Here is a 19,500-nt window from a genome sequence, read left to right on the forward strand (position 1 = left end):
TAGCTTATAGACCACCAAGAAGGGAAGCCAGGGCAAGAGCTCAAAGCAGGAACCCAGGGGCAGGAGCTGATGCGGAGACCATGATGGACACCGTTTATCGTCTTGATCCTTGTGGTTTGCTCAGCCTGCTTTCTTTTTTTTTTCTTTTTTTCTTTTTTTCGGAGCTGGGGACCGAACCCAGGGCCTTGCGCTTGCTAGGCAAGCGCTCTACCACTGAGCTAAATCCCCAACCCCTCAGCCTGCTTTCTTATACCACAGTAGGCTGGGCACTCTTGAATCAATAATTTTTTTTCAGTTACTACTGTACTTTATTGTGTTCAACCAAATCACCATGTTACAAAAATAGCAAGCTGCCATAATAAAAAATAAGGCTCCTCTATCCAGCACCAGATAGCATCATTTTACTTTCAAGCCTAGAAATTGCACACTTGTATATAAACCAACCGAAGATGAGGATTGAGAGTTCATCTTGGTGGATTTTTCCTTTGATGGATATGAAGTGTCCTTCCTTATCTTTTTTGATGACTTTTAATTGAAAATTGATTTTATTTGATATTAGAATGGCTACTCCAGCTTGCTTCTTCTGACCATTTGCTTGGAAAGTTGTTTTCCAGCCTTTCACTCTGAGGTAGTGTCTGTCTTTGTCTCTGAGGTGTGTTTCCTGTAGGCAGCAGAATGCAGGGTCCTCATTGTGTATCCAGTTTGTTAATCTATGTCTTTTTATTGGGGAGTTGAGGCCATTGATGTTGAGAGATATTAAGGAATAGTGATTATTGCTTCCTGTTATATTCATATTTGGATGTGAGGTTATGTTTGTGTGCTTTTCTTCTCTTTGTTTTGTTGCCAAGATGATTAGTTTCTTGCTTCTTCTAGGGTATAGCTTGCCTCCTTATGTTGGGCTTTACCCTTTATTATCCTTTGTAGTGCTGGATTTGTAGAAAGATATTGTGTAAATTTAGTTTTGTCATGGAATATCTTGGTTTCTCTATCTATGTTAATTGAGAGTTTTGCAGGATACAGTAACCTGGGCTGGCATTTGTGTTCTCTTAGGGTCTGTATGACTATGACATCTGTCCAGGATCTTCTGGCCTTCATAGTTTCTGGCGAAAAGTCTGGTGTGATTCTGATAGGTCTGCCTTTATATGTTACTTGACCTTTTTCCCTTACTGCTTTTAATATTCTTTCTTTATTTTGTGCGTTTGGTGTTTTGACAATTATGTGACGGGAGGTGTTTCTTTTCTGGTCCAATGTATTTGGAGTTCTGTAGGCTTCTTGTATGCCTATGGGTATCTCTTTTTTTAGGTTAGGGAAGTTTTCTTCTATGATTTTGTTGAAGATGTTTACTGGTCCTTTGAGCTCGGAGTCTTCACTCTCTTCTATACCTATTATCCTTAGGTTTGATCTTCTCATTGAGTCCTGGATTTCCTGTATGTTTTGGACCAGTAGCTTTTTCTGCTTTACATTATCTTTGACAGTTGAGTCAATGATTTCTATGGAATCTTCTGCTCCCGAGATTCTCTCTTCCATCTCTTGTATTCTGTTGGTGAAGCTTGTATCTACAGCTCCTTGTCTTTTCTTTTGATTTTCTATGTCCAGGGTTGTTTCCATGTGTTCTTTCTTGATTGCTTCTATTTCCATTTTTAATTCCTTCAACTGTTTGATTGTGTTTTCCTGGAATTCTTTCAGGGATTTTTGCGATTCCTCTCTGTAGGCTTCTACTTGTTCTCTAAGGGAGTTCTTTATGTCTTTCTTGAAGTCCTCCAGCATCATGATCAAATATGATTTTGAAACTAGATCTTGCTTTTCTGGTGTGTTTGGATATTCCGTGTTTGCTTTGGTGGGAGAATTGGGCTCCGATGATGCCATGTAGTCTTGGTTTCTGTTGCTTGGGTTCCTGCGCTTGCCTCTCGCCATCAGATTATCTCTAGTGTTACTTTGTTCTGCTATTTCTGACCGTGGCTAGACTGTCCTATAAGCCTGTGTGTCAGGAGTGCTGTAGACCTGTTTTCCTGTTTTCTTTCAGCCAGTTATGGGGACAGAGTGTTCTGCTTTCGGGCGTGTAGTTTTTCCTCTCTACAGGTCTTCAGCTGTTCCTGTGGGCCTGTGTCTTGAGTTCACCAGGCAGGTTTCTTGCAGGGGAAAAGTTGGTCCTACCTGTGGTCCCAAGGCTCAAGTTTGCTCGTGGGGTACTGCCTAAGTCCTCTCCACGGCGGCAGCAACCGGGAAGATCTGCGCCGCTCTTTCCGGGAGCCTCCGTGCACCAGGGTTCCAGATGACGTTTGGTGTTTTCCTCTGGCGTCTGGATGTGCACAGAGTGCAGTCTCTTCTGGTTTCCCAGGCGTGTCTGCCTCTCTGAAGGTTCAGCTCTCCCTCCCACGGGATTTGGGTGCAGAGAACTGTTTATCCGGTCTGTTTCTTTCAGGTTCCGGCGGTGTCTCAGGCGCAGGGGTCCTGCCGCTCCTGGGCCCTCCCTTACGGGAACCCAGAGGCCTTATACAGTTGCTTCTTGGGCCAGGGATGTGGGCAGGGGTGGGCAGTGTTGGTGGTCTCTTCTGCTCTGCAGCCTCAGGAGTACCCACCTGATCAGGCGGTGAGGTCTCTCTCCCACGGGGTTTGGGAGCAGAGAGCTGCTGCGGGCCGGGATCCTCGGGTCTTAATTAAGATTTCTATTGAGATGAAACATCATGGCCGAAAGCCAGTTGCAGAGGAAAGGTTTTATCTGGCTGACACTTCTACATCACAGTCCATCACTGGAGGAGGTCAGGACAGGAACTCACACAGGGCAGGAACCTGCAGGCAGGAGCTGAAGCAGAGATCTAGAGGGGTGCTGCTGACTGGCTTGCTTCTGTTAGCTTGCTAGGCCTCCTTTCTTATAGAACTCAGGATCTCTAGTCCATGACGGCCCCACCCATGATTGGACGGGCCCTTCCCCATCAATCACCAACTAAGAAAACAATCTACAGTCAAATCTTATGGAAGCGTTTTCTTTATTGAAGTTGCCTCCTTTCAGATAATTCTTGCTGTGTCAAGTGGACATAAAACTAGCCAGCACATACTTTCCCCCAATCTCGAAAGAATTATGAGAGTGGTTTTCGTTGGATACACCTTCCAGTCTGGAACATTCTGCCAGACAGAGAAAATGAGACTGCAATGGTTAGGATCAATTTTTACATTTTTTTCTTAGTGAAGGGATTTGGGCTGCTCATTTAGAGGAGCTCCCCCTTCAGTCAAGAGCCTTACCCGTCTCCCATTATTCCCACAGACACAGTTAGCCAGTCTCTGATGGTGATTTATGAAGGGAATCTTGGTTGGTCACTGTTAGTAAATTCTCCAGGATGAATATTCTGGGAACGTACCTGCTTAGCTTATGGTTCTGCCTAGGGCAGGCTTGGTCTGACAGGCGTTTCCTTGGAGCCACAGTTCTAAACCATTTTTCCTTCTTCCCCGTAGGTCCGTGGAAGATGAGGAAAGGCCCTTCGCATTGGGGATGCAGTTTGTTCTGCTGCGAACACTTGGTACGTCCCTGAATTTCCAGTGTGCCCTTAATTCCTCTTTACAGCAGGCAAATGCTATGGTACTTTAAAAACAGAAGTTGCTTGGTGATGTTTGCCAAAGAATCTGACAAGTTCAGAGGACACTTCCCTATTTTTCTTTTTCTTTTTTATTTCAACTAAAAGCTGACAAGCTCCTGGGACAAAACAAAAGATGGTTAGTTTCCTTTTGACTCTGAATACGAAGGTGTACAAAATTCCCCCAGAGTTTTGAATTTTAAGAAATCGAAGTCAGGAGTTTGTTATCTTGACTTTTAGATCTCTTGACAGGAATGTGAGAGAAACCGGGTGCGTTTTACTTGGGTACCTTCAGGTTCTTACTGTTTTGGGATAATTTTATTGGCTTCATCTTGTACAGTTTTCTGAGGCAAAGATCTTAAAAAGCAAAAATAGAGAGGTCACAAAAGTTCACAGAGGCACTGCACACCAACAAGAAAAGTTCTGGGTTTCGGGGTGAACCCAGAAGAGGGTAACCCTTAGGAAACTCATCACTCCTTCAAGCTTTGTGGCTTCCTGCCCCCGTCTGCCCCACCCCCACCCCTCCTGTCCACGCACAGCCTCACCCCCCCTTTTTCTCCATCTTTATTAACTTGAGTATTTCTTATTTACATTTCAATTGTTATTCCCTTTCCCGGTTTCAGGGCCAACATCCCCCTAACCCTCCCTGTCTACATGGGCGTTCCCCTCCCCAACCTCCCCCCAACAATCACATTCACTGGGGGTTCAGTCTTGGCAGGACCAAGGGCTTCCCCTTCCACTGGTGATCTTACTAGGATATTCATTGCTACCTATGAGGTCAGAGTCCAGGGTCAGTCCATGTATAGTCTTTGGGTAGTGGCTTAGTCCCTGGAAGCTCTGGTTGCTTGGCATTGTTGTTCATATGGGGTCTCAAGCCCCTTCAGCTCTTCCAGTTCTTTCTCTGATTCCCTCAACGGGGGTCCCGTTCTCAGTTCAGTGGTTTGCTGCTGGCATTCGCCTATGTATTTGCTGTATTCTGGCTGTGTCTCTCAGGAGACATCTATATCCGGTTCCTGTCAGCCTGCACTTCTTTGCTTCATCCATCTTATCTAGTTTGGTGGCTGTATATGTATGGACCACATGTGGGGCAGGCTCTGAATTGGTGTTCCTTCTGCCTCTGTTCTAAACTTTGCCTCCCTATTCCCTCCCAAGGGTATTCTTGTTCTCCTTTTAAAGAAGGAGTGAAGCATTCGCATTTTGGTCATCCTTCTTGAGATTCATGTGTTCTATACATCTAGGGTAATTCAAGCATTTGGGTTAATATCCACTTATCAATGAGAGCGCACCATGTGTGTTTTTCTGTGATTAGATTACCTCACTCAGGATGATATTTTCCAGTTCCAACCATTTGTCTACGAATTTCATAAAGTCATTGTTTTTGATAGCTGAGTAATATTCCATTGTGTAGATGTACCACATTTTCTCTATCCATTCCTCTGTTGAAGGGCATCTGGGTTCTTTCCAGTTTCTAGCTATTATAAATAAGGCTGCTATGAACATAGTGGACCATGTGTCTTTGTTATATGTTGGGACATCTTTTGGGTATATGCATAGGAGTGGTATATCTGGGTCCTCAGGTAGTTCAATGTTCAATTTTCTGAGGAACCTCCAGACTGATTTCCAGAATGGTTGTACAAGTCTGCAATCCCACCAACAATGGAGGAGTGTTCCTCTTTCTCCACATCCTCGCCAGCATCTGCTGTCACCTGAGGTTTTTTATCTTAGCCATTCTCACTGGTGTGAGGTGGAATCTCAGGGTTGTTTTGATTTGCATTTCCCTTAAGACTAAAGATGTTGAACACTTCTTTAGGTGTTTCTCAGCCATTCGGCATTCCTCAGCTGTGAATTCTTTGTTTAGCTCTGAACTCCATTTTTTAATAGGGTTATTTGTCTCCCTGTAGTCTAACTTCGTGAGTTCTTTATATATTTTGGATATAAGCTCTCTATCAGTTGTAGGATTGGCAAAGATCTTTTCCCAATCTGTTGGTTGCCGTTTTATCCTAACAACAGTGTCCTTTGCCCTATAGAAGCTTTGCAGTTTCATGAGATTCCCATTTGTCGATTCTTGATCTTAGAGCATAAGCCATTGGTGTTTTGTTCAGGAAATTTTCTCCAATGCCCATGTGTTCGAGATTCTTCCCCACGTTTTCTTCTATTAGTTTGAGTGTATCTGGTTTTATATGGAGGTCCTTGATCCACTTGGACTTAAGCTTTGTACAGGGTGATAAGCATGGATCAATCTGCATTCTTCTACATGTTGACCTCCAGTTGAACCAGCACCATTTGCTGAAAATGCTATCTTTTTTCCATAGGATGGTTTTAGCTCCTTTGTCAAAAACAAGTGACCATAGGTGTGTGGGTTCATTTCTGGGTCTTCAATTCTATTCCACTGGTCTATCTGTCTGTTTCTGTACCAATACCATGCAGTTTTTATCACTATTGCTCTGTAATACTGCTAGAGTTCATTGTTGAGAATAGTTTTAGCTATCCTGGGTTTTTTGTTATTCCAGATGAATTTGCAAATTGTTCTGTCTAACTCTCTGAAGAATTGGATTGGTATTTTGATGGGGATTGCATTGAATCTGTAGATCGCTGTTGGTAAAATGGCCATTTTTACTATATTAATCCTGCCAATCCTTGAGCATGAGAGATCTTTCCATCTTCTGAGGTCTTCTTCAATTTCTTTCTTCAGAGGCTTGAAGTTCTTGAAGTTCTTATCGTACAGATCTTTCACTTGCTTGGTTAAAGTCACCCCGAGGTATTTTATATTATTTGGGACTATTATGAAGGGTGTCATTTCCCTAATTTCTTTCTCGGCTTGTTTCTCTTTTGTGTAGAGAAAGGCTACTGATTTATTTGAGTTTGATGCCCATCAGTTGACTTCCTCCAGCTCATTTTCTCTTAAGTGGCAGTCTCTCATTTTCCTCAACTGTTGTTTCCCTTGACTAATCAAAGCCATTGTTCATGGGACAAGGTGGGGAAACTGGTTTATTTTTCACTCACAGTTCAGTTTTGAAAGGTGAAATGCCTTTAAATGTCCTCTTTTCTGAAGCGTTCCCCAGGCGTTGCTCTCTCTTGGTGCATCAGCGATTCTACAGATTCCTGGTTCGTCTTTACCCCAAATTCATATCAAATAACCCAGCTCCCTTGAGAGAGTAGAGCCCTAATAAGTATTTTTTTCCCCTTTTCAACTCAATCATCAAGTTGACAAACTCCTGTTTTTGAGAACATCTTTTTTAGCCAAGCAATATGGTGAGCACGCCTGTAATCTCCACATTTGTGAGGAGGAGGCAGGGCATCGCCGAAAGTGTGTACTTAAGACATTCCAGGCCTGCAAGGGCCATGCCCACTGCAATACCCAGTCTAAATAAATAAATAAATAAATAAATAAATAAATAAATAAATAAATAAATAAAATAAGCGTCCTAAACAACAACAAAAGTAGCACCTTTCAGTTCATGGCAAAAAGCAGAAATCATGATTCTTCACTGTGTACAATGTATCTGAAACCCTCCTTAACCAGCACATTTTAACAAAAGCATCTTCAAAACACTTCCAGGTCTTACTGACACCAAACGAACCACACCAGGATTTTTTTTTCCTGGTGTTGATTATTGAAAGTAGCCAGCTTTGACCTCAGGGTCATCAACCCACAGCCACTGCAAACAGAATTCCAGGAATCTGTGGAATCGCTGATGCTCCAGGAGAGAGCAGCACATGGGGAACGATACTCAGCTCAGTGTGGTCTTCATTTATGTCGTGTGCTCGGAAGTATAGTTTTGCTAACCATCCACATTTGAATTTCACCAGACTAGGGGAAAAAAAGACTTCTCAGGTTTTTAAGCAACCTACCATTTAATCTTACTATAGGTTTCATGTTAAAGATTTGCTTTTATTGTTTTTGATTATGTGTGTGTATGTGTGTCTGTGTGTAGGTGTGGGCACTGGACACTCTGGAGTTCGAGCGAGGGTGGCTGTGAGCTGCCTACGTGGGTACTGGGACCCTGACTCAGGACTGGGAAAATCACCCAACTCTCTCAGCCGCTGAGCCGTCACTGCAGCCCCTAGACCTTATTTTCAACAAGTACAGATTACTCACAAAGTCCCGTTCACAGGCGTTCATTTTATCCCTCTCCCTTCCCTCCTTCCTTGTTGCTTTAACGTAGCTGGCTCTTACCTCTGTGCACTGAGCACTCACGGACTGTTATGAAGGTTCTCAGGACGCAGAGCATAAAAAGGAATAGGCTCTGTATCAAGGCGTTTATGCGGTGACAAAATGGCCAAGGCTTTGAGTGCTCGTTGGTAGTAGATAAAGTAGAGGAACACGCAAGACACAATGTTGGCAGAGTGGTGTCCAAGAGATTCAGGGAGTGACAGAAACGGGTCTTAGGCAAGTGAATGAGTTAGGTATGGGGGCATGTTTTTGGCAAAGAGTGTGTGCTGGAGTTTGATGCAGTCAGCTTGCTTTCCCGTGGAGTTGGAAGAGACGTCTGTTATACAGAGCCCAGACAAGGGACCTTCAACTTCTCCTAGGATTTTCAGAAGCTTCATAGATGGATTAGAGGCCCTGGTTATCTCCACGCACCAAGTACCTTTGTGAGGTTAAAATTCAAAGTGTCTTGTTAGCTGCAGTGGGGTCAGAATGGAAGCCACAGCCCTCAGCGGGGTCGTTTGGTGGACTGCGGGCTCCGTCAGGGACCTCTGCTTTGGAGAGGTGAGTCTGCTCACTGGGCCACAGGAAAGAATGTCAGCGTGAACAGGAAGAAGTTCAGAGGCGTTTACTAAGACACTGATTAGACTTGAGCGTGCTGGGAGGCCCTTTGGACAGAGGCAGTGCACACCGATGTGTGGTCCTGGCCATCTCAGAGAGAGTTTTAACTAGTGTCTTACAGCAGCCATATATTCAACTTTAGTAGCCTCCGAACTTGGTTTAAAGGGATTCTAAGAAACATTAATGGCTTTTTCAGCAAATGAGATCAGAGGGTGGTTTTGAAGTTTAGTGGATGGGGTGATAGACTCATAAAACCACACATCACAGGGTTGAACAAACCTCACTGGCCTAGATCACCATGGAGTTCAGAGGTGCTTTGATTATCTTGTCCGTGATAGTGGCAGTGACAAGCAATAGCAGGGTGCTGCTGAGAAGGGGGAGGGGCTTCGATGCGGGCCTCCTGCATACTTTATTCCTGTTCTTCCAACATCCTTTTTTAAAACACCTCTTTAAAAAAGAAATATTGTTTTGATGTGGGCAATCATAGTGAATTTTGTTAATTATATTGAGATTCTGTGTGTGTGTGTGTGTGTGTGTGTGTGTGTGTGTGTGTGTGTGTTAGCTGCTGGTAGTGTGAGACTTTTGTTGAGGCCAGAGGTTGACATCTGGGCTTCTCTAACTCATTATTTAATTATATATTTATAGTTCCTGGATCTCACTATCTACTTCTGACTGATCTGAAACTCACTATGTAGACCAGACTGACTTCAAGCTCACAGAGCTCTTACCTTTACCTTCAGAGTCCTGTGATTAAACATTCGTACCTCCATAGCTGGCTCATCTTTATCTTTCTCCCTGACCCTGAGCTAGTCTGAATGTTTTCCTAGGTTGGCTGGCTCGGGAGCCCTCGGGCTGCTCTGGAGTTAGACATGTGCTGGCTATGAACAGCTTTTTCCATGTGGGTTCTGGAAATTTGCATTCTGATCCTCACGGACACAGAGCAGGCGCTTTACCCACCGAGCCACCTCCCCAGCCGTTCATTGTAAAATTTTTGACTTTCAACTTCAAAAGACTTAGGGCCGACTTCTTTCTATTCCCGGATGCCCTTCACATTCTCTGTCTTTCTATCCTGCTCCAGTCTGACTTAAGGGTGTCAAGGTCCAGCGTTAAGTTTGAGAGGATTTTGTGCTGGCATTCCGGGCACTAGGCAGTTCTTTCAACTCAAGTCTCATCGTGAAAACTTTTATCAAGGGTCCAGTGTAAGGACCTGGCACCCAGAGAAAGCGGAAGCTACTAATATCAACCTAAAAAGCACAAGGGCACTCTGAGTTGTAAAGTGAAAGACGCTAAGTCTCTGGTGCTTATTTCCATAAGCAAATTGCAATTAGAGGAAAACGTCTTTAAGAAAATTCAATTAAATGAAAATCATTCTCTTGGCATTGACAAACAAGCATCTTGCTCATTACAGATGGTTTTCTCTTACGAGCTGTGCTATATCTCTGTGTTTTCCTTTCTCCCCATGATGGCAGCATACATTCCTACTCCGATTTACTTTGGAGCCGTGATTGACACCACCTGTATGCTCTGGCAGCAGGAGTGCGGAGTGCAGGGCTCCTGCTGGGAGTACAACGTGACGTCATTTCGTTTCGTCTACTTTGGCCTGGCGGCTGGCCTCAAGTTTGTTGGCTTTATTTTCATTTTCCTGGCCTGGTACTCTATCAAGTACAAAGAGGACGAGCTGCAGAGGCGGCGGTGCAGAGACTTCCCGCTGAGCACTGTGAGCGAGCATGTGGGCCGGCCCAGCAAAGCCGAGAAATACTCCCGGACTACATCGTGCCCAGCCTTCAGCACCCAGGGGGAATCCCACGAGGAAACTGCTCTGCAGAAGGGATTCCCGGGCACCACACTGACATATCCTGGACCTTTCTCAGAAGCAGAAAGTTCCTCTGCAGACCGAGGGCTGGACGAGAGCCTCGATGCCGCTCTGTAGCATCCCTGCTGGAGCCTGGAGAAGGAAGACTTGTGTTGTTGGTTGAGTTGAACACGGCAAGTTGAGAAACACCTGTGCCTTCTTTCCTTTTGTAAACCTCCACAGACACAATCCTCAAACCAACAATACTCAGTACACACAGCCACTGTTGCTGAGGGCTCGGTACCTCAACGGGACGGACAGCTTCCCCCTCCAGGGAGGAGTTTAGCTGGATCTGCCGCCATGTCTGCTAGGTTCACTTAATGTTCACAGTCCCTTTGGGTAGAAGCCCGAGGTCCACGGTTAACCGCGGGAAAGGCTATGACCATACATATCATTAGCATACACTCCAGACAAAGGTGAGCTTCACCAGGACTTTGCATTTGCAAGTCAAGAGTTTTTAGATTTGAGCACCTACTGTGAGCTCTGCAGCAAAGCACAACTGAATTTGCCTCAACTATGCAATTTGATTGGAAATAGAAAAGTGTGGCATGTCCCTTTGGCTTTCAGAGAGCAAAGCAGAAACGTTTTTCCTTAGTGGAAGCTGAATGTTCCCTAAAGCACTGTTAATCGCAATTTAAGCCATAACAGACTTATCAATCAGGTAAAAAAAAAAAAACCTTCAAATGCTTCAATGCTTCAAAGAACTGTATTATTGTGCAATGGAAGGGTTTCTTGAGAAGTATTTTCTCTAAGTCCATTCACTCCATCTTAAGGTAGACCAAGAGGCTGCTGAGTCGCACGTCTGCTGGCTTGAATATATAAACTACAGTATTCTTTCCTAAGGGGCTTTAAAACTAGTGTGCTAAACAGTACGGCTGGAAACTAATCTGAGATGCTCGATGGGGAGGAAATGATGATCTTCTCTTCCGAGGAACTCTCGCAGCTCTAAGGGCCCACTGAAACTCGCTAAGAGTTACTGCTACTTTGACATACAAAGTAGTTGATAAAGAAAATCCTGAGGTAAGATGGAGTCCCAACTAGGGAACTTCACTTCTCTCTTAACATACTGGCAAATCTCTACTGATTGTTTTCTCTGTGTGGAAGGTGGTCATGGTTGCCTTGGAGAATGAATGATTCAGTCATGAAAGCTGTACCGTGGATATGAAAATCACTGCCCAGCAGACGGGAGGTTTGTCAGCTGAACACAGAATATGATCATACTTAAATAACGAGTTGGAATGTAAAGAAAGCCAGTCTGCCATACTGAATCCTGTATGGCAGGATTCATCGTTTCACGGTGCCCTTTGCATGGCCGTTCTTCTGTCTTTCCTCAAGTGGCTCTGAGACAGGATAATTCCCTTCCTAAAGGCACCTCAGGTCCACTGACAGCTGTTTATCTTTGTCTCTCGGCTTTAGGCTGCTCAGGATGCTTTCTGTATGGTGTTCTTACGTCAGAGGCCTCTTGGCAAACCTTTGTGCATCCAACAGTTGGTAACTCATGGGATCTGGCTACACTGGACCAAGATGTCCAATGCACCATAAAATTATAGCCTCTCTGTCAAAGAACTCATGTCATGTAAGGTGACCTCAGGAAATGTTTCCTCGTCTGGAAGAGAGGTGGCTGACAGAAGGGCCATGATCCATTCAATCTTGGCAGGGCACACAGGTAGAATTATGAATATTCTTATTACAGTTCCTGGTATAGAATTGACTTCCTGCCCGTGTAGGAAGCCCACAAGTCAAGTGGTTTTCTGGGTAATGTCTATAAGAGGCAGAGCTAGTGCCTAGGTGAAAAGAATCTTCTTTGACTCCTGGGCTTGGCTGCCATGGAGGTGGGATGCTTAGCTAGGATAGATTGTGAATGCTGGGTGTCAGATTTTTGACCAGAGTAACAAACATGAGAGGTTTTCATAAAGTCTTGCAGGTCAGCCCACGGTGTACTCTTGGGAGTTGGTGTCCCTCACTGGCCTCTGTGGGTGACTGTCATTCTTTAGAAGGGATAATAAGTGTCCTTTGGTGTTGATGCTAAGCTGATTAGGTTGTAGAGAGGTGGTGCTTTCTTAATTTTTTTCTGTGATATTAAGATATTTTATTAAGAAACTTCTGGTGGAATTGGTCCTGTTTTGGTACTAAGATTGATGGGCTCACCAAGGGTGATTAGAACGCTTCTGGTCCCTTCCTCTACCTTGAATTCAGTTCAGCAGTTTCTGACTGAGCACTGGTTATGTGTTGATGCCATTCATTGCTCCTTGAGATCCTATGGGATGCAGAGGTCAGAACTCGAAGACCTTGGAAGTGCACTACAGCATGCAAATATTAAATATTGATATTAAGTAGCAGGTGTATCATTAATGTACTAGTGGTGATTGTACACTAGGTCCTGAAAGTCATGAGGGAATGAAGTTCTGCATTCTATATCAGTTAAAGATTGCTCCCCAGATGTCTTAGCTCCAGTAGCATCATCTGAATATTGCATAGCCACGGAGTGAGTATTTCATAGGCAGTGCCATTCAATTGTGCTGATAGAAGAGGTCTTCCGTTTCTGGCAAACTGGTTGCTTTCCTTGTGGCCGCAGCTCGTAACAGAAACTAACTGCTTTCTGAGCATAGGCTTTTGGGTTGTTTTGACAAAAGGCAAGTTGTTCTTGTATCATCTCTATAAATTAAATTGTCTTGTTTGGCTTCAGTATGCCAATCTAATACGAAGCTTATGGACTTAGAAACTCCCAAGGGCAGAGGGAGGAAGGTGGTGGAGGAACCTTCTTTTGATTTTCTTCCTAGTATGAGGTTCTTGTGTTGTGGAGGTGCCCTCACAGGTTGAAGAGAGTTAAAAGTCATTTGGAACACCATGAGGATGGGGAGAAAGAGAGCATTTGTTGGGGTGAATATTTGCAGGATGGTTTCCCAGCATTCAACACCCACTGCATTTTCCAGTTTAAGAGCGGGCGAGGAAACACGGTTTCCTTCAGTGGCGCAGGCCTGAGCTCAGGACCTTGCATATGACCTCAGGCCCATGTTCCCTGAGCAGCACCCCAGTCTTCTCTGGAGAGCATTTTTTATTTGTTTGTTTAAAAAGCAGATTTGAAACCCTAGGCTCAGAAAGTTGAAGCCAGTTCTTCGGGTGGCTCAGAGTAGCAGTGACAGGGGATGAGTGATATGTCCACTGTAAAATAGGTTAGCACCTATCACTGTTTGATGTACTATTGTTTTTGAAGTTATAGAGACATTCTTTAGAGACATTTATTTCCTTGTATGAATAGAGGAAACATAGCACACGCCCGTGTGAACCACCCACACTTCATGTTTAACTAGATTCTCAAAGTAAATGTTATTTATGTAGCCAAGTATAATACTAAAATCATTCATTATAACTTACTTCAAATGTTTATTTATGGGTTGAGTTTAATTGAGAACACACCCAGTTTGGTTATTAATTAGGATCTTAGCAGAATTTCCTAAAGTGAAATGTTATGAAGAAAGGGTTAATTCTGGCTGGTTGAATCTGAGCTTTGGGTGTTTCAGGTGTATTATTTATTTCTTTCTCTTGTCAGTAGATTAACATTTCTGCTAACTCATAGACAGCCGTGGGTTTTCAGAGTCTTAGTGAAGATTTAAAAAGAACATAGAAAATGGACTACAAACCACAGACTCCGTCTGTCACCTCAGGTGACTGTGATGGTAAACTATATCTTTGCACTCAGGGAAGCCAGCACCCACAGGAGTTGCTAGAGTGGGGCTCCCAGAGGTCTCAGAAATCCTGTCTCACCAACCATCCAAAACTTCTGTTCGGTCCACAGTTCTAGCTCACAGTCTTTGATGAACTTCTAGCCAGGAAGTGTCTTCTTTGTTTTGTTTTTGAGGCTGCTTCGTAGAACCCTGTGTGCACCAAGGAACATCACTACAGTGTGGAGGGACCCAAAGCCCCCATGGGAACTCTCCCATGAGCTCTGTAGCAAGGCAAGCACTTGCCTAAGGTGCTAGCTGATAATAACTTGTGACAGTACGTGTGTGTGTGTGTGTGTGTGTGTGTGTGTGTGTCTAGAGGTGCAGAGTGTGAAGGTATCTGTTGCTACATAGGTACATGCTGAGTATTCTACGTAGCAGATAGAAACCAGAATGTTGTAAGTCCCTGAAAAGCCAGATTCGCTAATTCTGTTCTGCAGACTTGTGAGTAGCCTTCCGCGGTCAGGAGGGATGGCTGGCAGGTGAGGCTAGTGGCCTCGTGTACTTTGCCTTTTCCCTCTTCTGTCAACTCACCTTTACTGGTAGTTTGTGGTCTACCTGACTGTCGAAGGCCAAGAAGATACTGCTGGCGTTGTCTGTCCCAGACTTCCTGTTGTGCTGCTTCAACCAGATTTGTGTTTGTCTGAAGAGGTTTAATTTAAGCAGTTCATTTGTCCTCAGCCTTATGGAGGGTCAAATGTGACCAGAAACTCACCTTACTGCTGTTGGCTTTGGCAACATTAAATATAAAATGCCTCGGTGCTAAAGTGTTTGCAGACGCATGTTCCTCTCTGAAGTCAGTGTTTCAGTGCTTTGCGTTTGGAAATCTGGGGGTTCCCCCGAGAGGACAAACCCCGCTGACTTCATTTCCACAGTCCAGAAACTCTAATGCAAAACTGGGAAGTGTACTGGGGAGTCCTCTTCTACACAAAGGTCAGTGGGAGAATGATCAGATGCTAAAAAATAATTTCAGAGAGATAAAAACACATTTAGATAATCTTCTATCTTCTACGGAAAGTTTCAAGCCCTGGGAGCTGCTCTTCAGCTCTGGGTTGGATGCTGTTGTCTCTGACTGGTAGTTTACTCTATATATGGAAAGTAAAGAAACTAATGTTATTGAAAACAAAAGTAATGGTAAGGCTGTTCTAAAGTAAACCGAGGAGTAAGACTCCCCAGTGGGCATTTGTCTTCAGTATATACCTCTACCCCAAACTTAAATGATGATCTAGAGAATGAAGTCCAAGGCCAGCCTTTACTTTGTAGTGTAAGGAAATGTGAAACTGTGTCAAACTGGTATTAGGATATCTGTGGAGTGTGCGTATGTGCGTGTGTGTGTGTGTGTGTGTGCGTGTGTGTATCTTTCTGGCTGTGTGTCTATGTGCTTCTCTGTAGAGGCATGTTTGTGATGAAAGGCTGCTTTGAGTCATAATGTAGAGTTTCATTTTTGTGGTTTTTAGAACAAATATTTATTTGGAGATCTGCTATGGTAAGGGCCGTATGACTTACTTCTTTATGTCTAATGAAACTGATTGTCAAAGGACTAATAAACCTGGGTTTACAACATCATGAATACTTGATTATTGAAAATTAAGGGGGGGAAAAGTTCAAAAAAAATAAAGTGTGTTGGATTGAAACTTGGTTGTCTCTAAATTTTGTTGTTGTTTGACGTGACTCGAGGCACCAGAGTGGCCCATACATCAGCCCGATGTTGACTGTATCTACAGGCAGAATGTTCTGTGCAGAAATTATTATGACCACAGTTTAAGGAGCCCATTAAAGCATTTTTTTTCCTTATGAACTTCCTAAGAGATTTCTTTTAGGTAGTTTATCATTTACTCAAATTCAGCAGACTTTTAGACTGCGGAACTCTATCCTATCCTGTGTGACTTGACAGAGGGTGCTTACCTCTTCCTCTCTGGCTTCACAACACTCAGATATAATTTTAATGCTTGTGTGCACATGTCCCTCAGGGATGGAAGGCCAGAGGCCCCAGTTTGAATCCGCACCATGAGGAACTTTTATTGCTGTTCCCAGTTTCTGGGTTAAGGCAAGAAGAGTCCCGGAAGTAAACCACCAACCTGTGCCACTAGATGGAGTTAGTCCAGGTTTGCCTAACTTCCTGGGCTCCAGAGAAGAAGGTGGGGGCTAAGGTTAGCATGTTCTGCCTGTTGTTAGCAGAGCTGGCTCTGCTGAGAAGTCTGCAAAGGCGCCCCGCTCACTCTTCCACAGAGTTGCAAATACTGAGAAGGCTTCAAGCAAAGAAGTTCCTAAGGTGAGATGAGCAAACCTCTGCCAATGAATGAGTCAGAAGCCCTGCCCCCGCCCTGCTTCCAGACAGTCTGGACTCAGTCTCTGAAACGGATTTTGTGCTCGAACTTCACCTGGGTAGAAAAGGCGCCAGAATGTACATGTGCCTAAAACTGTCCAACCCCACATAACCCCTGCGTCAGAGTTATGGCGCCCAGAGGACAGCCAATGTATTTTGAGGTCATTGGTTTGTCCTTCAGCTCAGACATGATTTCGTTGTATTGAGGATATCCAAACTCTTTCCTACCAGGCATTCGAGATATACAGTCAGGTGTCAAATAGTTGCCCTACCTTACTGCAGGTCAGAGGTTGTGTCTCGTAAGTCTCACCACCTCGCCTCCCCCCCCCCACACCCCTCCCAGCCTCCGCTCATCCTCAGTGGGTGCTCTATTTTAATCAGACTAAAACTCCGAACTCTCCCACAGGAGTGAGAGCATGTGTTAGCTGTCTCTCTGTGTCCACCAAACGGTTCCACTTAACACGGTCCTCCAGGTCCAACCAACACTGGGTTTCGATGCCTCTCCCGACTCACAGGAGTTTCCCCGAATGTGCTGGCATCTGAAATTTCTGGGTGAGATGCGGGAGGTGAAAGAGACGGAAACAGCAGCATGAGTCACGGGCTGAAGCCCTGAGTAGATATATTTAGTCTGCTTTGAGCACTCTCGCTGGAAGGATGATTGTTCCATTCCGTGCTCCCCCTACACACCTCATGGCATGCTGAAGGGGTCACAACGGTCCCAAGTACCTTGGCTGGCATATGAGTGTGCATGTGCAACTGGGAGATCCTCTGCACCACAGTCACCAGGAAAACCATTCACACAGAAGTGAGGGATGCTGCCTCACTCTGAAGCTAGTGACTGTGAACTAGGACCAAAAACATTACTGTCTACTGGGTTTCCTAGCCCTCATACAGGGGAACTTCCCAAACTCCCAGGTTTGGAATCTTCCTTCTCCAACCCACAGGCCCAACGACGATGGTTCAAGGAACCACTTTGATTCTAGAAGATTTTAGCAGCTGTTCAAAATGGCGATGGTGTGTGCAGAGTACGGCAACAGGAGTTCTTGCATTTTCTGTAACCTGAACACACACACACACACACACACACACACACACACACACACACACACACACACACACACGAATGACCTTGAGAAATGAGCAGTAAGAAGGGTTATAGACCTTGGCTACTTCGTTTTCTTGTTTTAACTCCAGCTTTGGAGTTTTAAGTGTTATTGAAAAAGCATCTAGGTTCTTTTTTTTCTTTGTAAAGTTGCCAGCGAAGATGGTCTCCAAGGCTTCAGCACATATGAGCTGAAGACACGCTTTTAACTGCACGAAGTCAGCAGAGCCGTGAGATTCCCTGCTCACCTTTGATTTTAAGAGCCAGTGTTTGACACAGTTCCAATGTATGATAGCAACGCAAACGGTAGCGATCTGAAACAGCACTTGGGTCTGCTATGACTGAGATCTCAGGTACTGAGGAAAGGGCACGCTTGACCCGCGGGTCAAGATATGTTCCCGTCACACGCAATGCACGAGAGCAAGCACAAGCAAGCTGCAGGGTCTGGACACGAAAATGTCTTTAGCTGTACTCGATCGCCACCTAGTGTTCATTATGAAAAGCACATGCTCTACTATGCTCCTGACTTTAGATGGAAAGTCTTGGACCTTTTTCCTTCTGGGGAAAGCTATTAGAATTGACTAGTTCTCCTCAATCCTTGAACCGGGTTAACAAACATGGATGTGGGGGAGTGGAGGGGAAGGAAGGTACAGATTCCAAGCTGAGGGTTTGAAAAGTTTTCTGGTATGAGGGCTAGGAGATCCAGTAGAAAGTGGTATTTTTGGTCATAGTTCCCATAGCAGCTTGAAGTCTTTGTGTGATGTCTCTACTCCCTAATTATAAGAGTCTAATTTTTAAAGGTCGTTCTCTTTACTTGAGTGCACAGTGTCATGGGTGTCTTGATGGCCCACTGAGTGAGGTCACAGTAGGATGGTTCTTGAGTATGGGATGGGACTGGGAACTTGGAGAAGTCTCAAGAGGGCCTTAGGGGACTATTACAGTTCCCAACAGCAGCTTTGTGGGTCACAGGGGCCCCAGAGACCCAGGGTGGGGCATGCTTTGTTAGGGGATCTTACTCGATATACAAGAATGCATTGTCTTGCCCGGAAACCGGGAAAGGGAATAACACTCGAAATGTATATAAGAAATACTCAAGTTAATAAAAAAAAAGTAAAAAAAAAAAAAAGAATGCATTGTCTACAAACCTAGACTTTGTAAACACCCAACAAAATTTGACTCCATTGGGAAATTGAAGAGGCCACACCCTCCAGCCCTGCCCATTCCCCGTTCCAGAGAAGACCAAGAAGGTCTCAGGTGTAGTTTGAGATTGGTGGTGGTGTTTTTGACTCAGATGCCAAACATCTGCTCAACTGTGTTGGTAGCTGGCAGAAACCATCTAGGATGGGCCTTTGAAGGCCACAAACGCTCAGCAGAGTCCTGATATCTCCCAGGACAGTCTGGGATAAGAAAGTGCATCTGCTGAGCACTTGTCATTGTTAATCCAAAGTCCTTGTTAGTTTCTGTAAACGATTGTCACAGGTTTATGGGCTTAGAGAGCTTTTCTAAGGTCACAGTAATTATAAACGTTAGAGTTCAAAATGAACTTGGGGTAGCTTGCTTGTCTCTTTCTAGCAGGATCCCTCAGTCTCACTATGAAGTTGAGGAAGGACCTTGAACGCCTGCTCTTTCTGCTTCCACCTCCAAGTGCTTGCATTGTGGGTTCTCGGCACCACGTCACTTGCACAGCACTAGACACTCACCCCAAATTTTGTGTATGCTAGCCACGCACCCTGGCCCCTGAACTACACCCCCAGGATGTGTAGGTCTCCTTTAATGTCATGCTCACTGTTTTTCTTGCCAAACATGGCTTTATCTAGTGGGGCCCTGTAGACTACTCATTTTCTCTTCCCTGACTCTGTGTGTGTGTGTATGTGTGTGTGTGTGTGTGTGTGTGTTGTGTGAATGCTTATATGATGCACACGTTGTGTTTAAATGGGAGAAGCATAGAGCAGCAGGTCCTCTTCATCTTTTAAGTCCAGGGTAAGCAGGGACTGGAACACAGAGGTCAGCTTAGTCCTTCATGAGGTCACAGATCAAACGCTACCCCGGGGCAGGTAGTCTCTAAGGGTCCTTCCACCTCTTGAAGCAGGTTTGAAGCAGTTCTGCGGACATACGCCCTCTTTGCATGGGGGAGACTGCACAACTATTGACTGAACTG

At 44.6% G+C, this 19,500-nt stretch overlaps 1 protein-coding gene across 5 annotated transcripts in view; it reads left to right on the top strand.

The window, feature by feature from the left end:
* Positions 1-15,548, top strand: part of Slco5a1 (solute carrier organic anion transporter family, member 5A1) — a 129,180-nt gene extending 113,632 nt beyond the window's left edge. For 4 of the 5 annotated variants that reach the window (XM_039109745.2, XM_008763495.4, XM_039109744.2 and 1 more), the window contains 2 exons: positions 3,451-3,515; positions 9,810-15,548. In XM_039109745.2, coding sequence (XP_038965673.1) covers positions 3,451-3,515; positions 9,810-10,270 — 526 coding nt within the window. In that variant the 3' untranslated portion in view covers positions 10,271-15,548. 5 annotated transcript variants of the gene reach the window in all.
* The last annotated feature ends 3,952 nt before the right edge of the window (positions 15,549-19,500 follow it).

Source organism: Rattus norvegicus, chromosome 5 (assembly GCF_036323735.1).
Source record: "Rattus norvegicus strain BN/NHsdMcwi chromosome 5, GRCr8, whole genome shotgun sequence".
Taxonomy (NCBI): domain Eukaryota; kingdom Metazoa; phylum Chordata; class Mammalia; order Rodentia; family Muridae; genus Rattus; species Rattus norvegicus.